Consider the following 21,153-nt stretch of genomic DNA (forward strand, 5'->3'; position numbering starts at 1 on the left):
TACTAAATGCAGATGTTCTCACAAATAAGGATTTATTTGTAATCTACCTACAGAGCACATTTAAGGTATTGTGGACCATCCCTGTACACCACTGCCTTAGGGCAATTGGTAAAGTCCAAAAGCTACAGCATGTCCATTTTAGTGAATTAGTTAAACAAACTGAGGTTTATTCTATGATTGTGTTAAGTTTTGGACCAACAGGCGAGGTCAGAGTTTCCTCCCTGTAGGTACACATTTTAGACTCTGGACAGTAAGACCCTACCCATAAACCTCCAGTAGACCCACCTTCTCAGGTGAATATAAAGTCCAGACAGAACAGCACACAGGCATCAAATCTCAGCACAGGAGCATTCTGAACATCTCCACACACTGAGGCAACATGGACACAAGAGCCTCCCTCTCCATTCTGCTGCTGCTTTTTGGCGTCGCACAGGGGTCTCCTCTCATGGTAAGGTCCTTTCTAGTCTCTCCCTTAAACGATTAACAGTCGTTAATGAGTCGTTTTAAACATCTCTGTTTCTACCACCAGGAGCAGATCCCTGATGGTGTGTTTGTATCAGAGCCTGAACCTGTGGACATCACTACAAGGATTTTAGAAACCAACAATGGTGAAGCATCTTGTAGATAAAGCCAGCAATGGGTCACATTTCTAAAAAGTGATCAGGATTTTTGAATGTATTGCATTACTTCATCAATATATTTCTCTTTAAATACAGGATCTTCTGAAGTCTTGATTGAAGGAGATCTGGTGTTTCCCAAGACCAGAAATGCTCTCTACTGCCTCAACAACAACTGTTTCTGGAAGAAAAACTCTAACAACATAGTGGAGATCCCTTACATAGTGAGCAATGAATTCTGTACGTGAATCTCCTTCATTCATTGAACATATCTATGATTCATTTAGATGCCATTTTAAACCTGTGGACCCTTTTTGCAGCCAATTTTGACAAATCAGTGATTGCGAACGCCATTTCGGTCTTTCACACCAAAACCTGCATCCGCTTTGTGGCCAGATCATCTCAGACCGACTACATTAGTATTGAGAACAGAGATGGGTGAGAACAATCATACTATACCACAAGAAACATTTAACAGACCTTTAACAGATCAATATTTAACCCCTTTATTTCCTCTCTTCTCTCAGGTGCTTCTCTGCTCTAGGCAGAACTGGTGGCAAACAGGTGGTCTCTCTCAAAAGGAACGGCTGTGTGTACAATGGCATCGTACAACATGAGCTCATTCATGCCCTGGGCTTCTACCACGAGCAAACCAGGAGCGACCGTGACCAGTATGTCAAGATCAACTTTGAGAACATCTCCCCTGATATGGCCTACAACTTTGTGAAACAGAGGACTAACAACCAAAACACTCCATATGACTATGGCTCCATCATGCACTATGGTAGAACTGCCTTCGCCACTCGACCCTGGCTGGAAACCATCACTCCCATTCCTGATAAGACTGTGGAAATCGGACAGAGGCAGGGATTGTCCAACATTGACGTTCTGAGGATCAATAAGCTGTATGGATGCTAAAGATGAGGCTTGCACACATAATTTAATATAGTTCATGTGTCTGTAGATGAATAATGTAATGAGATTGTTTCTGTCTTTTAATGGTGTTGGATTTCTGAAATGTGTGATTGTGTTGGGTTGGGAAAAATAAAGCTACACTGCAAGAAAAACTCAAACTTTATTTGTGATTCAATGTCAAGTTTAAGAAAGTGCTTGATTGTAGCATTAAAGGTGGCATAATATTAAGCTTCTCCTGCAGCCCAATTACCTTAGGAGAACTGTAGGGCTGGGCACAGTATATGATTTATACATTTCAACAAAATATCTTTTTTTTGTGCAAAATGCTATAATGTAGATTTTGAAAAGATTTTAGAAATTTAGTTCTGGTTTAATCATATATTCACAGCTGAAAAGGGAGTTTTCCCGTTTGATACCTCAATTTGAAAGACCTTTATTGTGCCAAGAAGACCCTCTTTTGGAGTCAGTCGCTCTTGCATCATCTTGTAAGATAAATTCAACTTTCAAAGTTGCCAAAGATTGAGAAAGTCCCAAGCAGACATCAATCTGATCACCTGAACCACAAAGTCAGCCAAAGATGCGGTTCTAGACATGGCGTGAAGTTCTGGTGAAAATAAGGTCTGCGTTCACAATGAAATTTGGTTCCAGAACATTGTCGGGGAGCATTTAATGTGAATACAAGCCAGAGCCAGAATGCTGAACAATTCAGCACTCATACAAGACCCTAGTAATATTACTGGGATAAATCATGGAAAATATCAGTATGAAAAGAGCCAGATCCAATGCCGTGTTGGGTTTGTGTTGCAGCGATGATGTTAGTTATTGCGGAACTATTTGATTGGAGGAAGAACAGTTAAAAAATTGCATATTGACAAAGATACAAGAAAATAACAATAGCTACAAACAAGAGTGATATCAAGATCGGGGATCTACTTCCTATCCCTGGAGGTGACAAACGAACAAGCTGCTTAACGATACCATAAACAATGTTATTGTTTGCTGGGGGATAACAAAATTATAAGAGCGGCACTTTTGAATACGTACGTTACACGTCAGACTGGAACGCTCTGGCATTGTAGATGAACAAAATCACACTATATGAGAACAGTTACCAGAACCCCCCCCCAAACACACACACACACACACACACACCGAATCTCTACGTAAATGAGATTCAGAACTTCTAGTTGGTGATGTTAAAATCTAAATAAAATTACAGCATTTTTCTGCTGTATTGCAAAAAAAAGATTACAACATCTGGAAAACAGAATAAAATACAAAACTTCTGTAAAATCGAATTAGAAACTTTTTTGATCAAAACTCCCATTATGTCTCAAAGAGTTGAAATGTGACATCTCTTTAACTAGTAATGGTGTACAGTGTAATGTGTAAAATGCAGTAGCATTCTTATGCGTAGTTAAACTATTAAACTACTCTTCTAATCAGCAAGGTGGTTTTGTCACTGTTTTAAATCATTTTGCTTTTCAGTAACAACACAATTATATCAATTAAGAAGCTGTGTAGTGCTAATAAATACTATTTTACTACATTTCTCCTGAAAATATTTGAGCAATTCACAGTAATTGTTCTATTTTCCCTGTTAAATCAATAGCTTTCAGTTTAGCTATACGCCAACAAAAAAAGAAAGAAAAAATTCTATTAAATAACTAGTTGTTCATCTTGCTAATATTTTCGGGGTCATTTACTAATCTCTATACTAAATGCAGATGTTCTCACAAATAAGGATTTATTTGTAATCTACCTACAGAGCACATTTAAGGTATTGTGGACCATCCCTGTACACCACTGTCTTAGGGCACTTGGTAAAGTCCAAAAGCTACAGCATGTCCATTTTAGTGAATTAGTTAAACAAACTGAGGTATATTCTATGATTGTGTAAAGTTTTGGACCAACAGGCGAGGTCAGAGTTTCCTCCCTGTAGGTACACATTTTAGACTCTGGACAGTAAGACCCTACCCATAAACCTCCAGTAGACCCACCTTCTCAGGTGAATATAAAGTCCAGACAGAACAGCACACAGGCATCAAATCTCAGCACAGGAGCATTCTGAACATCTCCACACACTGAGGCAACATGGACACAAGAGCCTCCCTCTCCATTCTGCTGCTGCTTTTTGGCGTCGCACAGGGGTCTCCTCTCATGGTAAGGTCCTTTCTAGTCTCTCCCTTAAACGATTAACAGTCGTTAATGAGTCGTTTTAAACATCTCTGTTTCTACCACCAGGAGCAGATGCCTGATGGTGTGTTTGTATCAGAGCCTGAACCTGTGGACATCACTACAAGGATTTTAGAAGCCAATAATGGTGAAGCATCTTGTAGATAAAGCCAGCAATGGGTCGCATTTCTAAAAAGTGATCAGGATTTTTGAATGTATTGCATTACTTCGTCTATATATTTCTCTTTAAATACAGGATCTTCTGAAGTCTTGATTGAAGGAGATCTGGTGTTTCCCAAGACCAGAAATGCTCTCTACTGCCTCAACAACAACTGTTTCTGGAAGAAAAACTCTAACAACATAGTGGAGATCCCTTACATAGTGAGCAATGAATTCTGTACGTGAATCTCCTTCATTCATTGAACATATCTATGATTCATTTAGATGCCATTTTAAACCTGTGGACCCTTTTTGCAGCCAATTTTGACAAATCAGTGATTGCGAACGCCATTTCGGTCTTTCACACCAAAACCTGCATCCGCTTTGTGGCCAGATCATCTCAGACCGACTACATTAGTATTGAGAACAGAGATGGGTGAGAACAATCATACTATACCACAAGAAACATTTAACAGACCTTTAACAGATCAATATTTAACCCCTTTATTTCCTCTCTCCTCTCAGGTGCTTCTCTGCTCTAGGCAGAACTGGTGGCAAACAGGTAGTCTCCCTCAAAAGGGACGGCTGTGTGTACAATGGCATCGTACAACATGAGCTCATTCATGCCCTGGGCTTCTACCACGAGCAAACCAGGAGCGACCGTGACCAGTATGTCAAGATCAACTTTGAGAACATCTCCCCTGATATGGCCTACAACTTTGTGAAACAGAGGACTAACAACCAAAACACTCCATATGACTATGGCTCCATCATGCACTATGGTAGAACTGCCTTCGCCACTCGACCCTGGCTGGAAACCATCACTCCCATTCCTGATAAGACTGTGGAAATCGGACAGAGGCAGGGATTGTCCAACATTGACGTTCTGAGGATCAATAAGCTGTATGGATGCTAAAGATGAGGCTTGCACACATAATTTAATATAGTTCATGTGTCTGTAGATGAATAATGTAATGAGATTGTTTCTGTCTTTTAATGGTGTTGGATTTCTGAAATGTGTGATTGTGTTGGGTTGGGAAAAATAAAGCTACACTGCAAGACAAACTCAAACTTTATTTGTGATTCAATGTCAAGTTTAAGAAAGTGCTTGATTGTAGCATTAAAGGTGGCATAATATTAAGATTCTCCTGCAGCCCAATTACCTTAGGAGAACTGTAGGGCTGGGCACAGTATATGATTTATACATTTCAACAAAATATATTTTTTTTTGTGCAAAATGCTATAATGTAGATTTTGAAAAGATTTTAGAAATTTAGTTCTGGTTTAATCATATATTCACAGCTGAAAAGGGAGTTTTCCCGTTTGATACCTCAATTTGAAAGACCTTTATTGTGCCAAGAAGACCCTCTTTTGGAGTCAGTCGCTCTTGCATCATCTTGTAAGATAAATTCAACTTTCAAAGTTGCCAAAGATTGAGAAAGTCCCAAGCAGACATCAATCTGATCACCTGAACCACAAAGTCAGCCAAAGATGCGGTTCTAGACATGGCGTGAAGTTCTGGTGAAAATAAGGTCTGCGTTCACAATGAAATTTGGTTCCAGAACATTGTCGGGGAGCATTTTATGTGAATACAAGCCAGAGCCAGAATGCTGAACAATTCAGCACTCATACAAGACCCTAGTAATATTACTGGGATAAATCGTGGAAAATATCAGTGTGAAAAGAGCCAGATCCAATGCCGTGTTGGGTTTGTGTTGCAGCGATGATGTTAGTTATTGCGGAACTATTTGACTGGAGGAAGAACAGTTAAAAAATTGCATATTGACAAAGATACAAGAAAATAACAATAGCTACAAACAAGAGTGATATCAAGATCGGGGATCTACTTCCTATCCCTGGAGGTGACAAACGAACAAGCTGCTTAACGATACCATAAACAATGTTATTGTTTGCTGGGGGATAACAAAATTATAAGAGCGGCACTTTTGAATACGTACGTTACACGTCAGACTGGAACGCTCTGGCATTGTAGATGAACAAAATCACACTATATGAGAGCAGTTACCAGAACCCCCCCCCCCCCCCCCCCCAAACACACACACACACACACACACCGAATCTCTACGTAAATGAGATTCAGAACTTCTAGTTGGTGATGTTAAAATCTAAATAAAATTACAGCATTTTTCTGCTGTATTGCAAAAAAAAGATTACAACATCTGGAAAACAGAATAAAATACACAACTTCTGTAAAATCGAATTAGAAACTTTTTTGATCAAAACTCCCATTATGTCTCAAAGAGTTGAAATGTGACATCTCTTTAACTAGTAATGGTGTACAGTGTAATGTGTAAAATGCAGTAGCATTCTTATGCGTAGTTAAACTATTAAACTACTCTTCTAATCAGCAAGGTGGTTTTGTCACTGTTTTAAATCATTTTGCTTTTAAGTAACAACACAATTATATCAATTAAGAAGCTGTGTAGTGCTAATAAATACTATTTTACTACATTTCTCCTGAAATTTGTAATCTACCTACAGAGCACATTTAAGGTATTGTGGACCATCCCTGTACACCACTGTCTTAGGGCACTTGGTAAAGTCCAAAAGCTACAGCATGTCCATTTTAGTGAATTAGTTAAACAAACTGAGGTATATTCTATGATTGTGTAAAGTTTTGGACCAACAGGCGAGGTCAGAGTTTCCTCCCTGTAGGTACACATTTTAGACTCTGGACAGTAAGACCCTACCCATAAACCTCCAGTAGACCCACCTTCTCAGGTGAATATAAAGTCCAGACAGAACAGCACACAGGCATCAAATCTCAGCACAGGAGCATTCTGAACATCTCCACACACTGAGGCAACATGGACACAAGAGCCTCCCTCTCCATTCTGCTGCTGCTTTTTGGCGTCGCACAGGGGTCTCCTCTCATGGTAAGGTCCTTTCTAGTCTCTCCCTTAAATAATTAACAGTCGTTAATGAGTCGTTTTAAACATCTCTGTTTCTACCACCAGGAGCAGATGCCTGATGGTGTGTTTGTATCAGAGCCTGAACCTGTGGACATCACTACAAGGATTTTAGAAGCCAATAATGGTGAAGCATCTTGTAGATAAAGCCAGCAATGGGTCACATTTCTAAAAAGTGATCAGGATTTTTGAATGTATTGCATTACTTCGTCTATATATTTCTCTTTAAATACAGGATCTTCTGAAGTCTTGATTGAAGGAGATCTGGTGTTTCCCAAGACCAGAAATGCTCTCTACTGCCTCAACAACAACTGTTTCTGGAAGAAAAACTCTAACAACATAGTGGAGATCCCTTACATAGTGAGCAATGAATTCTGTACGTGAATCTCCTTCATTCATTGAACATATCTATGATTCATTTAGATGCCATTTTAAACCTGTGGACCCTTTTTGCAGCCAATTTTGACAAATCAGTGATTGCGAACGCCATTTCGGTCTTTCACACCAAAACCTGCATCCGCTTTGTGGCCAGATCATCTCAGACCGACTACATTAGTATTGAGAACAGAGATGGGTGAGAACAATCATACTATACCACAAGAAACATTTAACAGACCTTTAACAGATCAATATTTAACCCCTTTATTTCCTCTCTCCTCTCAGGTGCTTCTCTGCTCTAGGCAGAACTGGTGGCAAACAGGTAGTCTCCCTCAAAAGGGACGGCTGTGTGTACAATGGCATCGTACAACATGAGCTCATTCATGCCCTGGGCTTCTACCACGAGCAAACCAGGAGCGACCGTGACCAGTATGTCAAGATCAACTTTGAGAACATCTCCCCTGATATGGCCTACAACTTTGTGAAACAGAGGACTAACAACCAAAACACTCCATATGACTATGGCTCCATCATGCACTATGGTAGAACTGCCTTCGCCACTCGACCCTGGCTGGAAACCATCACTCCCATTCCTGATAAGACTGTGGAAATCGGACAGAGGCAGGGATTGTCCAACATTGACGTTCTGAGGATCAATAAGCTGTATGGATGCTAAAGATGAGGCTTGCACACATAATTTAATATAGTTCATGTGTCTGTAGATGAATAATGTAATGAGATTGTTTCTGTCTTTTAATGGTGTTGGATTTCTGAAATGTGTGATTGTGTTGGGTTGGGAAAAATAAAGCTACACTGCAAGACAAACTCAAACTTTATTTGTGATTCAATGTCAAGTTTAAGAAAGTGCTTGATTGTAGCATTAAAGGTGGCATAATATTAAGCTTCTCCTGAAGCCCAATTACCTTAGGAGAACTGTAGGGCTGGGCACAGTATATGATTTATACATTTCAACAAAATATTTTTTTTTTTTGTGCAAAATGCTATAATTGTCACAGTCTTCGTCTGCACCTGTCTGTCTTAGTCATCTTCACTACACTTCCCAGAATCCTCCTTGTCTCCACACCTGAACTCACTCCCTCACTTACCAGCCTGTTCCTCGTTATCATCATCTGTGTCACCTGTCTTCACATCATTATGGTTCATTTGTCTCTGTATTTAGTTTCTTCTGTTCAGTCTGTCTTGGTCGGTTCTCGTCTATGTTAACTGGTGTTTGCATCCGCTCTGTCTGCCTTTACCTGTTTGTTGTTTTGATTTATAGTAAAGTTTATTGTTTATTTGAATTCCTCGTCTCCTCGTGCTTCCTGCCATACACCACCCGTGACAATAATGTAGATTTAGAAAAGATTTTAGAAATTTAGTTCTGGTTTAATCATATATTCACAGCTGAAAAGGGAGTTTTCCCGTTTGATACCTCAATTTGAAAGACCTTTATTGTGCCAAGAAGACCCTCTTTTGGAGTCAGTCGCTCTTGCATCATCTTGTAAGATAAATTCAACTTTCAAAGTTGCCAAAGATTGAGAAAGTCCCAAGCAGACATCAATCTGATCACCTGAACCACAAAGTCAGCCAAAGATGCGGTTCTAGACATGGCGTGAAGTTCTGGTGAAAATAAGGTCTGCGTTCACAATGAAATTTGGTTCCAGAACATTGTCGGGGAGCATTTTATGTGAATACAAGCCAGAGCCAGAATGCTGAACAATTCAGCACTCATACAAGACCCTAGTAATATTACTGGGATAAATCGTGGAAAATATCAGTGTGAAAAGAGCCAGATCCAATGCCGTGTTGGGTTTGTGTTGCAGCGATGATGTTAGTTATTGCGGAACTATTTGACTGGAGGAAGAACAGTTAAAAAATTGCATATTGACAAAGATACAAGAAAATAACAATAGCTACAAACAAGAGTGATATCAAGATCGGGGATCTACTTCCTATCCCTGGAGGTGACAAACGAACAAGCTGCTTAACGATACCATAAACAATGTTATTGTTTGCTGGGGGATAACAAAATTATAAGAGCGGCACTTTTGAATACGTACGTTACACGTCAGACTGGAACGCTCTGGCATTGTAGATGAACAAAATCACACTATATGAGAGCAGTTACCAGAACCCCCCCCCCCCCCCCCAAACACACACACACACACACACACCGAATCTCTACGTAAATGAGATTCAGAACTTCTAGTTGGTGATGTTAAAATCTAAATAAAATTACAGCATTTTTCTGCTGTATTGCAAAAAAAAGATTACAACATCTGGAAAACAGAATAAAATACACAACTTCTGTAAAATCGAATTAGAAACTTTTTTGATCAAAACTCCCATTATGTCTCAAAGAGTTGAAATGTGACATCTCTTTAACTAGTAATGGTGTACAGTGTAATGTGTAAAATGCAGTAGCATTCTTATGCGTAGTTAAACTATTAAACTACTCTTCTAATCAGCAAGGTGGTTTTGTCACTGTTTTAAATCATTTTGCTTTTAAGTAACAACACAATTATATCAATTAAGAAGCTGTGTAGTGCTAATAAATACTATTTTACTACATTTCTCCTGAAATTTGTAATCTACCTACAGAGCACATTTAAGGTATTGTGGACCATCCCTGTACACCACTGTCTTAGGGCACTTGGTAAAGTCCAAAAGCTACAGCATGTCCATTTTAGTGAATTAGTTAAACAAACTGAGGTATATTCTATGATTGTGTAAAGTTTTGGACCAACAGGCGAGGTCAGAGTTTCCTCCCTGTAGGTACACATTTTAGACTCTGGACAGTAAGACCCTACCCATAAACCTCCAGTAGACCCACCTTCTCAGGTGAATATAAAGTCCAGACAGAACAGCACACAGGCATCAAATCTCAGCACAGGAGCATTCTGAACATCTCCACACACTGAGGCAACATGGACACAAGAGCCTCCCTCTCCATTCTGCTGCTGCTTTTTGGCGTCGCACAGGGGTCTCCTCTCATGGTAAGGTCCTTTCTAGTCTCTCCCTTAAATAATTAACAGTCGTTAATGAGTCGTTTTAAACATCTCTGTTTCTACCACCAGGAGCAGATGCCTGATGGTGTGTTTGTATCAGAGCCTGAACCTGTGGACATCACTACAAGGATTTTAGAAGCCAATAATGGTGAAGCATCTTGTAGATAAAGCCAGCAATGGGTCACATTTCTAAAAAGTGATCAGGATTTTTGAATGTATTGCATTACTTCGTCTATATATTTCTCTTTAAATACAGGATCTTCTGAAGTCTTGATTGAAGGAGATCTGGTGTTTCCCAAGACCAGAAATGCTCTCTACTGCCTCAACAACAACTGTTTCTGGAAGAAAAACTCTAACAACATAGTGGAGATCCCTTACATAGTGAGCAATGAATTCTGTACGTGAATCTCCTTCATTCATTGAACATATCTATGATTCATTTAGATGCCATTTTAAACCTGTGGACCCTTTTTGCAGCCAATTTTGACAAATCAGTGATTGCGAACGCCATTTCGGTCTTTCACACCAAAACCTGCATCCGCTTTGTGGCCAGATCATCTCAGACCGACTACATTAGTATTGAGAACAGAGATGGGTGAGAACAATCATACTATACCACAAGAAACATTTAACAGACCTTTAACAGATCAATATTTAACCCCTTTATTTCCTCTCTCCTCTCAGGTGCTTCTCTGCTCTAGGCAGAACTGGTGGCAAACAGGTAGTCTCCCTCAAAAGGGACGGCTGTGTGTACAATGGCATCGTACAACATGAGCTCATTCATGCCCTGGGCTTCTACCACGAGCAAACCAGGAGCGACCGTGACCAGTATGTCAAGATCAACTTTGAGAACATCTCCCCTGATATGGCCTACAACTTTGTGAAACAGAGGACTAACAACCAAAACACTCCATATGACTATGGCTCCATCATGCACTATGGTAGAACTGCCTTCGCCACTCGACCCTGGCTGGAAACCATCACTCCCATTCCTGATAAGACTGTGGAAATCGGACAGAGGCAGGGATTGTCCAACATTGACGTTCTGAGGATCAATAAGCTGTATGGATGCTAAAGATGAGGCTTGCACACATAATTTAATATAGTTCATGTGTCTGTAGATGAATAATGTAATGAGATTGTTTCTGTCTTTTAATGGTGTTGGATTTCTGAAATGTGTGATTGTGTTGGGTTGGGAAAAATAAAGCTACACTGCAAGACAAACTCAAACTTTATTTGTGATTCAATGTCAAGTTTAAGAAAGTGCTTGATTGTAGCATTAAAGGTGGCATAATATTAAGCTTCTCCTGAAGCCCAATTACCTTAGGAGAACTGTAGGGCTGGGCACAGTATATGATTTATACATTTCAACAAAATATTTTTTTTTTTTGTGCAAAATGCTATAATTGTCACAGTCTTCGTCTGCACCTGTCTGTCTTAGTCATCTTCACTACACTTCCCAGAATCCTCCTTGTCTCCACACCTGAACTCACTCCCTCACTTACCAGCCTGTTCCTCGTTATCATCATCTGTGTCACCTGTCTTCACATCATTATGGTTCATTTGTCTCTGTATTTAGTTTCTTCTGTTCAGTCTGTCTTGGTCGGTTCTCGTCTATGTTAACTGGTGTTTGCATCCGCTCTGTCTGCCTTTACCTGTTTGTTGTTTTGATTTATAGTAAAGTTTATTGTTTATTTGAATTCCTCGTCTCCTCGTGCTTCCTGCCATACACCACCCGTGACAATAATGTAGATTTTGAAAAGATTTTAGAAATTTAGTTCTGGTTTAATCATATATTCACAGCTGAAAAGGGAGTTTTCCCGTTTGATACCTCAATTTGAAAGACCTTTATTGTGCCAAGAAGACCCTCTTTTGGAGTCAGTCGCTCTTGCATCATCTTGTAAGATAAATTCAACTTTCAAAGTTGCCAAAGATTGAGAAAGTCCCAAGCAGACATCAATCTGATCACCTGAACCACAAAGTCAGCCAAAGATGCGGTTCTAGACATGGCGTGAAGTTCTGGTGAAAATAAGGTCTGCGTTCACGATGAAATTTGGTTCCAGAACATTGTCGGGGAGCATTTTATGTGAATACAAGCCAGAGCCAGAATGCTGAACAATTCAGCACTCATACAAGACCCTAGTAATATTACTGGGATAAATCATGGAAAATATCAGTGTGAAAAGAGCCAGATCCAATGCCGTGTTGGGTTTGTGTTGCAGCGATGATGTTAGTTATTGCGGAACTATTTGACTGGAGGAAGAACAGTTAAAAAATTGCATATTGACAAAGATACAAGAAAATAACAATAGCTACAAACAAGAGTGATATCAAGATCGGGGATCTACTTCCTATTCCTGGAGGTGACAAACGAACAAGCTGCTTAACGATACCATAAACAATGTTATTGTTTGCTGGGGGATAACAAAATTATAAGAGCGGCACTTTTGAATACGTACGTTACACGTCAGACTGGAACGCTCTGGTATTGTAGATGAACAAAATCACACTGTGTGAGAGCAGCTACCAGAACCCCCCCTACCCCCAACCCCCCCCCCCCCCCCCCCCACACACACACACACCGAATCTCTACGTAAATGAGATTCAGAACTTCTAGTTGGTGATGTTAAAATCTAAATAAAATTACAGCATTTTTCTGCTGTATTGCAAAAAAAAGATTAAAACATCTGGAAAACAAAATAAAATACACAACTTCTGTAAAATCGAATTAGAAACTTTTTTTATCAAAACTCCCATTATGTCTCAAAGAGTTGAAATGTGACATCTCTTTAACTAGTAATGTTGTACAGTGTAATGTGTAAAATGCAGTAGCATTCTTATGCGTAGTTAAACTATTAAACTACTCTTCTAATCAGCAAGGTGGTTTTGTCACTGCTTTAAATAATTTTGCTTTTCAGTAACAAAACAATTATATCAATAAAGAAGCTGTGTAGTGCTAATAAACACTATTTTACTACATTTCTCCTGAAAATAATTGAGCAATTCACAGTAATTGTTCTATTTTCCCTGTTAAATCAATAGCTTTCCAGTTAAGCTATACGCAAAAAATATATATATATTTTTTTTAAATAACTAGTTGTTCATCCTGCTAATATTTTTGGGGTTGTTTACTAATCTCTGTAGTAAATTCAAATGTTCTCACAAATTTTTTTTCAATTAATTTGTAATCTTCCTACAGAGCACATTTAAGGTATTGTGGACCATCCCTGTACACCACTGTCTTAGGGCACGTGGTAAAGTCCAAAAGCTACAGCATGTCCATTTTAGTGAATTAGTTAAACAAACTGAGGTTTATTCTATGATTGTGTAAAGTTTTGAACCAACAGGCGAGGTCAGAGTTTCCTCCCTGTAGGTACACATTTTAGACTCTGGACAGTAAGACCCTACCCATTAACCTCCAGTAGACCCACCTTCTCAGGTGAATATAAAGTCCAGACAGAACAGCTCACAGGCATCAAATCTCAGCACAGGAGCATTCTGAACATCTCCACACACTGAGGCAACATGGACATAAGAGCCTCCCTCTCCATTCTGCTGCTGCTTTTTGGCGTCGCACAGGGGTCTCCTCTCATGGTAAGGTCCTTTCTAGTCTCTCCCTTAAATAATTAACAGTCGTTAATGAGTCGTTTTAAACATCTCTGTTTCTACCACCAGGAGCAGATGCCTGATTGTGTGTTTGTAACAGAGCCTGAACCTGTGGACATCACTACAAGGATTTTAGAAACCAACAATGGTGAAGCATCTTGTAGATAAAGCCAGCAATGGGTCACATTTCTAAAAAAGTGATCGAGATTTCTTTGAATATATTGCATTATTTCATCAATATATTTCTCTTTAAATACAGGATCTTCTGAAGTCTTGATTGAAGGAGATCTGATGTTTCCCAAGACCAGAAATGCTCTCTACTGCCTCAACAACAACTGTTTCTGGAAGAAAAACTCTAACAACATAGTGGAGATCCCTTACATAGTGAGCAATGAATTCTGTACGTGAATCTCCTTCATTCATTTGACATATCTATGATTATTTAGATGCCATTTTAAACCTGTGGACCCTTTTTGCAGCCAATTTTGACAAATCAGTGATTGCGAACGCCATGTCGGTCTTTCACACCAAAACCTGCATCCGCTTTGTGGCCAGATCATCTCAGACCGACTACATCAGTATTGAGAACAGAGATGGGTGAGAACAATCATACTATACCAACAAGAAACATTTAACAGACCTTTAACAGATCAATATTTAACCCCTTTATTTCCTCTCTCCTCTCAGGTGCTTCTCTGCTCTAGGCAGAACTGGTGGCAAACAGGTGGTCTCTCTCAAAAGGGACGGCTGTGTGTACAATGGCATTGTACAACATGAGCTCATTCATGCCCTGGGCTTCTACCACGAGCAAACCAGGAGCGATCGTGACCAGTATGTCAAGATCAACTTTGAAAACATCTCTCCTGATATGGCCTACAACTTCGAGAAACAGAAGACCAACAACCAAAACACTCCATATGACTATGGCTCCATCATGCACTATGGTAGAACTGCCTTCGCCACTCAGCCCTGGCTGGAAACCATCACTCCCATTCCTGATAAGACTGTGGAAATCGGACAGAGGCAGGGATTGTCCAACATTGACGTTCTGAGGATCAATAAGCTGTATGGATGCTAAAGATGAGGCTTGCACACATGATTTAATATAGTTCATGTGTCTGTAGATGAATAATGTAATGAGATTGTTTCTGTCTTTTAATGGTGTTGGATTTCTGAAATGTGTGATTGTGTTGGGTTGGGAAAAATAAAGCTACACTGCAAGACAAACTCAAACTTTATTTGTGATTCGATGTCAAGTTTAAGAAAGTGCTTGATTGTAGCATTAAATGTGTCACAGTATTAAGCTTATCCTTCAACGTAATCAAAGCCACCTGGTTTAACCTTAGGAGAGCTGAAAGACTGGGCACAGTACAGTATATGATTTTTACATTTCAACAGGTTATCATTTTTTGGGGGCAAAATGCTATAATGTAGATTTTGAAAGATTTTTGAGATTTAGTTCTGTTGTAATCATATGTTTACAGCTGAGAAGAAAGGTTTCCTTTCAGATACCTCAATTTTAAAGACCTTTATTGTGCCAGTCGCTCTTTAGACACCAACAATGGTGAGGCATCTTTTAGATAAAAGCCCTATTCGGATGAGATTAGTTTTTTCCACATATGCCATTCAGATTTAAAACAAGGTTGAAAGCACGTGTTAGAGGCACAAAACTTCTTTTAGCTTTAGGTAAGCCCCTATTACCAACAAAATCCGTTCAGAATTTAACTAATTTATTTAATATATCGTTCGACTACACCAAAATGACCTAATATATATATATATATATATATATATATATATATATATATATATATATATATATATATATATATATATATATATATATATGTGTGTGTGTGTAAGATAATCTAATGTATACGTTCTGCTAATGAATAATGGAATGAGGTAATGTTCTTTGAATTGTTTTGAATGTCTGTAATGTGTGACTGAGTAGGGGAAAAAATCAAGATAATAAAAATTCTGAACAAACAGTAAAATGTGGATGTTTTTATCTTTAAAATAAAATAATTTCTTAAATTATCAAAAGATACCATTTTTATTAGCCATTCCTAAATCCCCTGCCACAGTTTAGATGCAATGACACATGTTAGATTGATAAAGTGTACGTTGATTGACATAACAAAGGCAAAGCTTATGACAGACCACATTTAAGCTCCAGGGAAGAGCAAATCCTCGCCTACTCTTGGTTAACACCCAAATTCTGTTATTTTGTCACAAATAACAATTGCAACTCTATTCCACGGTCTCTAGAAATTCTTAAAATGGCCATCATACTCATGCATATTTCAGCTTGAAGGTGTCTGTAAATAAATAGGAAAGTAGTGATTGTTAGTATTTCGCAACTACGATACTATAGTGAAAATTTACCAAGAATTGAGCTACTGTGGTCCTTGCCTGGAAAAGACATTAAAGTTGTTAGGACTAAAGGAATATTGAGTACAATTGGCCCTGTGAAATCAAATGCACTTAAGTTAATTGTAAAGAATATTCTAAATCATGATGAGCTTGACTATGACCTCTACTCCACAATTTATGTTGATGTAGGTGTACACACAGAATGTGCACATATTTTTTGACATGTAGCCCCTACGATAACATGAAGAAATTCCCCAGAATATTCTCAACCAATCGCACACAGGAACTTGGATATAGACTTGGCCAATCAATGACTTGCAGGCGGGTGCACGGGTCAATGAGAGGAGAGGGCGGGACAAAAAGAAAGTGAAACAAGAGAGAGGATGGCGGCGTCCGAAGAAGTCCCATGCTGACGGAGATTTCGGTATGATAATTCAGTAAATAACAGTTTAACTCTTAGTTATTGCGTGTGCTACATGTTTTGATCTGAGCTACGGAACAGTTACGGTTTGAGTGGCGTGTGTAAGAGAGGAAGACTCCACGCCATCTGTACTGAAGATTCATCCGTCGTCACATCATCAACAAGTATAGTTCGTATAGTGCGAGGCAAACGTTCTCGCTAGGTAGTGCAAAGTGTTGATTATTTAGATATTCTAGCTCGTCGCCAACGTTGGAAGCTGGTCTCGCAAGGGAAGGAAGACAACCAGCCAGTTCACTGCTACAGCCCGGGACGTGTAGCTGCTATGTGACTTGTCTCTCCTGCTCTCTCCCTCTCCCTCCATCGCTCACGCCATTGTTACACGGTGAGGTTGATGAGTATTGGCTACCCTGCCACACATGACTCCACCATTCTCACGCGATAGCACCGCCCTCGTGATGGACGTGTTCTATTAATTGGTGTACGGTCAGCACATACGTAACGTGGACAATCCGAACCAAAAGGAACATTGAACTGAGGTTGGTCATGGAGTGTTATTAAGTGTATGGTACGAAACTGTTTCTGAGTTTACCATTGTCCTGAAAATTACTGTTGTGTGAATTACATTCACAATACTGCTGTTATGTGCATATGAGGTTTATCTGCAGTGTATTTAGATTGCCTACATGCTGATGTTTGTTAAGTAAAACTTTCAAAGTGTTGTTGAGCCACTCTGGTGAAGTGGTTGTTAATAGAGGGGTTTAACATTTTATGATGGTTACAGGTTGATAGTGAAACCATTACTATACGGTTTACATTTGATTTATAAAAATATTTATTTTTATTTTTATTTTTTTCTCTTTGTAACTATTTTACTCAGTATTAGAATACTGTTACTTAGTATAATAAATAATCACTAATTTCTCAACTTTTATACTATTGCTTTTACTGTGAAGTTTTTCCATATTCCCTGAAGTAGGGGCGTCTCATCCTCTGTCTGTAAAGTATAGTAGGTAGGGGGAATACCAGTTACGTCACACACTGACAGTTAGGCTACTGATATTCTGCACTTTAGGTCTCCACCGTGACATGTCCAAATCCTAAAGCCTAAGCTATTGTGCTTTACTGAGCAGGCAGAGTAGCCACGAGATTAATAGGCCTGGGGGTTAGGGACTTAGATCCTCTGATTTCCAGCCATTCAGGGAAGAGTGATTTACCCCTACTAAGCGGACGTAGGTCCCGTTCGCTACATATTGGCGTCATACGAACAGGATCGACTTTTTGTAGCTTTATAGTTTATGCTCCATGGCTGAGATGGAAGAGTTAAGGAAGCAATTTAAGGATCTCCAGGAAACAGTTACAGCTCAGACACTTAGGCTGGGGGAACAAGCGGCACTTCTTGATCAGGCCAGACAAGATCAGAGGGAGGCTCTGTTGATGGCTAAGACTGTAATCGAACAGCAGGCCAAGACCTCCGCGTCTTTGTATATTCCAAGGGAGAGAAAATGTTCCGATTTCACCGGTAGCCCAGCCCAAGGTGAACCATGCGTTGAGGAGTGGATAGCATCCATGAAGTCTAGTTTCAAGATAGCCAGGGTTCCAGAAGAAGATAAAATCGAGTTGCTCAGGCAGCACCTCAAAGGTGAGGCAAAACTGACAGTTAAGTTTCTGTTAAGTGAAGAAAATACTGATATCACAAAGGTCTTTGAAGTTCTGGAGAAAACATATGGCGACAAGGTCCCTGTTGGTGCTCGCCTTAGAGAGTTTTATGACAGGAAGCAAGGCCCAGGGGAAAAGATACGTGCCTACGCTTATGATCTTCAGGAGAAACTGCATAAGCTGAAACGGCGAGACCCGGAGCGAGTTCAAGATCCAGACAAAATGCTGAAAGAACAATTTGTACTTGGGTTAAGAGATGACTTCTTACGGCGTGAAACGAAGAGACAGGAGAAAGCGCAACCAACGCTGTCCTTCTTTGACCTGATGCAAGCTGCCATCACGTGGTCGGAAGAAGAAGAAGAGGCCCCTACAGCAGCCAGAGGCCCAGTGCGAGGAGCAGTTAATGCAGCAGCTGCTGAAGAAGCCTCTTCTCCACTGACCCTAACATCACTATACGAAGCTATCCAAAACCTTGCTGCCCGCCAGGAGGAACTCTACAAAGCAGTTCATGGAAGGGAGCAGGCTGCAATGGCCACTAGACCTGCTAGACCACCTCTAAGAGATGACGAAGGGCGACTCATTTGCTATTCCTGCAATAAACCTGGTCATACGAGCCGCACGTGTCGGCAGAGTAAACCGGCCGAGCATAGAGCAAGGATGGCAGCCGTTGCTACAACAGAGAGTCAAGCCGAAAATGACACACAAAGCCCTAGTGGTTTGGTTTCAGCTGGCATTAAAGCTGTTACCCAGACCAGCGAGAGGGACTCAGCAACTTCTAGTGGTGCATTTGGGGAGTGCTTCACAATTGATGTTTGGATAGATGGTGTAAAGACCAGCTGCCTTTTAGACACTGGTTCCGAGGTCACTACCATTCCAGAGAGTTATTTCAGGGAACATTTCCAGGGGACCGAGTGCTGTCTGTCACCAGCTAAATGGGTTCGTCTAACAGCAGCTAATGGCCTTGAAATTCCAGTGGTCGGGTGTCTGGAGGCGGATATTGAGTGTATGGGCAGGCTGTTGAAGGGTCGGTGTGTTTTTGTGCTGAAGGACAGTTGCAGCGGCAAGAAGGAAAGGGGAAAACCCCCCGGCATTCTGGGAATGAACGTAATCGGAGAGCTCAAGGGCTTCCTGACGGATTTCAAGGGTGTTAAGAAGCTGGACCGAGGTACTCCACAGCCAGGCCATGCCAGCCTACGCCGTATACTGGCCACCATGGAAGAGGAGGAACGGTGTGTGGGCCCAAATGGACGGATAGGGTTCGTAAAAGTCGCAGGAAAGCAGGCTGTCACCATTCCCCCGTTCAGTGAAAAGGTGATCGTAGGTCGCTGTAGGATACCACCCAGAGCAACATGCAAAGTGCTGGTGGAGGCGTCTGCCAGTGCCAGTCTCCCTCGTGGTCTACTGGTGGCAAATGTTCTGGCCCAGACTACTGAGGGGAAGGTCCCAGTGCGCATACTCAACTCAAGTGAGAAGACCATCACATTGTTCCCAAGATGCAGAGTGGCAGAGTTGAGTAAACCCGATGTGATCGTACCAAGGGAAGTAGTGTCCGTGGAGGAGGTGAATGGAGAAGTGTACGTGAGGAAGGTCAGCCGTGGAGAGGTCGAGTCAGTAGAGGCAGATGGACCACTGTCTGTTCCGGTACACGCAAATCTCGAGGGTCTGACGCCACCTCAGGTGCAAAAGCTGGACAATCTTCTCAAGAAACACCGGGATGTGTTCTCAGAGCATAAAAGCGATTTTGGGTACACCACCACGGTGACTCACCGTATTCAGACTGGAGATGCAAGGCCGATTAAGCAAAGGCACCGCCGTATACCTCCACACATATTTCAAGAGTTTAAGAAACACGTGCAGGACTTGGTCGCACAGGGGGTACTCAAAGAAAGCTCCAGCCCGTGGGCCTCCCCTGCAGTAATTGTCATTAAGCCAGACCAATCTGTACGGTTCTGTTGCGATTACCGTAAGCTGAACAGTGTCACGTTGAAGGACGCCTACCCGCTCCCGAGGGTTGAGGAGTCCTTGGATGCCCTTGGAAAGGCTAAGCTCTTCTCATCGCTAGATTTGACAGCAGGCTATTTTCAGGTGGCTGTCCATGAAGACGATCAGGAGAAAACGGCTGTTACCACCCCGTTTGGCCTATACCAGTGGACGAGAATGCCGTTTGGTCTTTGCAATGCCCCTGCCTCATTTCAGAGGCTAATGGAGGTAGTCCTAGGCGATCTGGCTTTTGACGTGTTACTGATATACCTGGACGATGTACTGGTCTTTTCCAGCGATTTTGATAGCCACTGTGAGAAACTGGACGTAGTATTCACTCGTCTGAAGGAACATGGACTTAAGCTTAAACCGAGCAAGTGTTTCCTGCTAAAGTCAGAAGTCAAATTCTTGGGCCATATTGTTTCTGCGGAGGGTGTCCACGTGGACATGGAAAAGGTCAAAGCACTCCGTGACTGGCCGGTGCCCAGGAGTACAAAAGATGTGCGGCAAGTGGTGGGGTTTATGTCATATTACAGGCGTTTCGTCCCGAACTTCGCCCAGTTAGCAAAGCCGTTACATTCTCTAATGGGAAAGGGCAAGAAAGAGAGTGGAGCCCAGTCTGTTCCCTTTGTGTGGGGTAGAGAATGTCAAGAGGCCTTTGATAAGCTAAGGGAGCACCTTATGTCATCTCCGGTACTTGCGTACCCTGACTTTTCACTTCCTTTCACCCTTACCACCGATGGGAGCCTTCTTGGGTTGGGGGCAGTGCTCAGCCAGCGGCAAGAGGGGGTGGAGCGCGTGGTAGCCTTTGCTAGTCGAGGCCTCCGGGGTTCTGAGCGGAATGACAAAAACTATAGTGCATTTAAGCTCGAGTTACTAGCCCTTAAATGGGGAATAACAGAAAAATTCCGGGATTTCTTAATGTACTCTAG

General features: G+C 41.0%; 2 protein-coding genes and 2 pseudogenes across 3 annotated transcripts in view; 3 read left to right on the forward strand and 1 right to left on the reverse strand.

Moving 5' to 3' along the window:
- The window catches only part of aox5 (aldehyde oxidase 5), a 67,231-nt gene that overhangs the window by 35,863 nt on the left and 10,215 nt on the right, over positions 1 to 21,153 (reverse strand). The gene's annotated exons all lie outside the window — the stretch shown is intronic.
- On the forward strand, positions 330 to 1,767 carry LOC143735882 (hatching enzyme 1.2-like). The gene is made up of 5 exons (XM_077226221.1): positions 330 to 448; positions 536 to 608; positions 717 to 857; positions 938 to 1,055; positions 1,145 to 1,767. The coding sequence occupies exons 1-5, from the start codon at positions 380 to 382 to the stop codon at positions 1,533 to 1,535; spliced, it is 792 nt and encodes a 263-aa protein (XP_077082336.1). The 5' UTR covers positions 330 to 379; the 3' UTR covers positions 1,536 to 1,767.
- Positions 6,375 to 7,999, forward strand: LOC143735879 (hatching enzyme 1.2-like; annotated as a pseudogene).
- LOC143735878 (hatching enzyme 1.2-like) lies at positions 13,708 to 14,997 on the forward strand (annotated as a pseudogene). Its single transcript, XR_013203317.1, has 4 exons — positions 13,708 to 13,936; positions 14,048 to 14,188; positions 14,268 to 14,385; positions 14,476 to 14,997. The product of XR_013203317.1 is annotated as a hatching enzyme 1.2-like (transcript).

This window comes from Siphateles boraxobius, unplaced genomic scaffold, assembly GCF_051911475.1.
Source record: "Siphateles boraxobius isolate OS27281-9 unplaced genomic scaffold, OSU_SipBor_1 13, whole genome shotgun sequence".
Classification (NCBI taxonomy): Eukaryota; Metazoa; Chordata; class Actinopteri; order Cypriniformes; family Leuciscidae; genus Siphateles; species Siphateles boraxobius.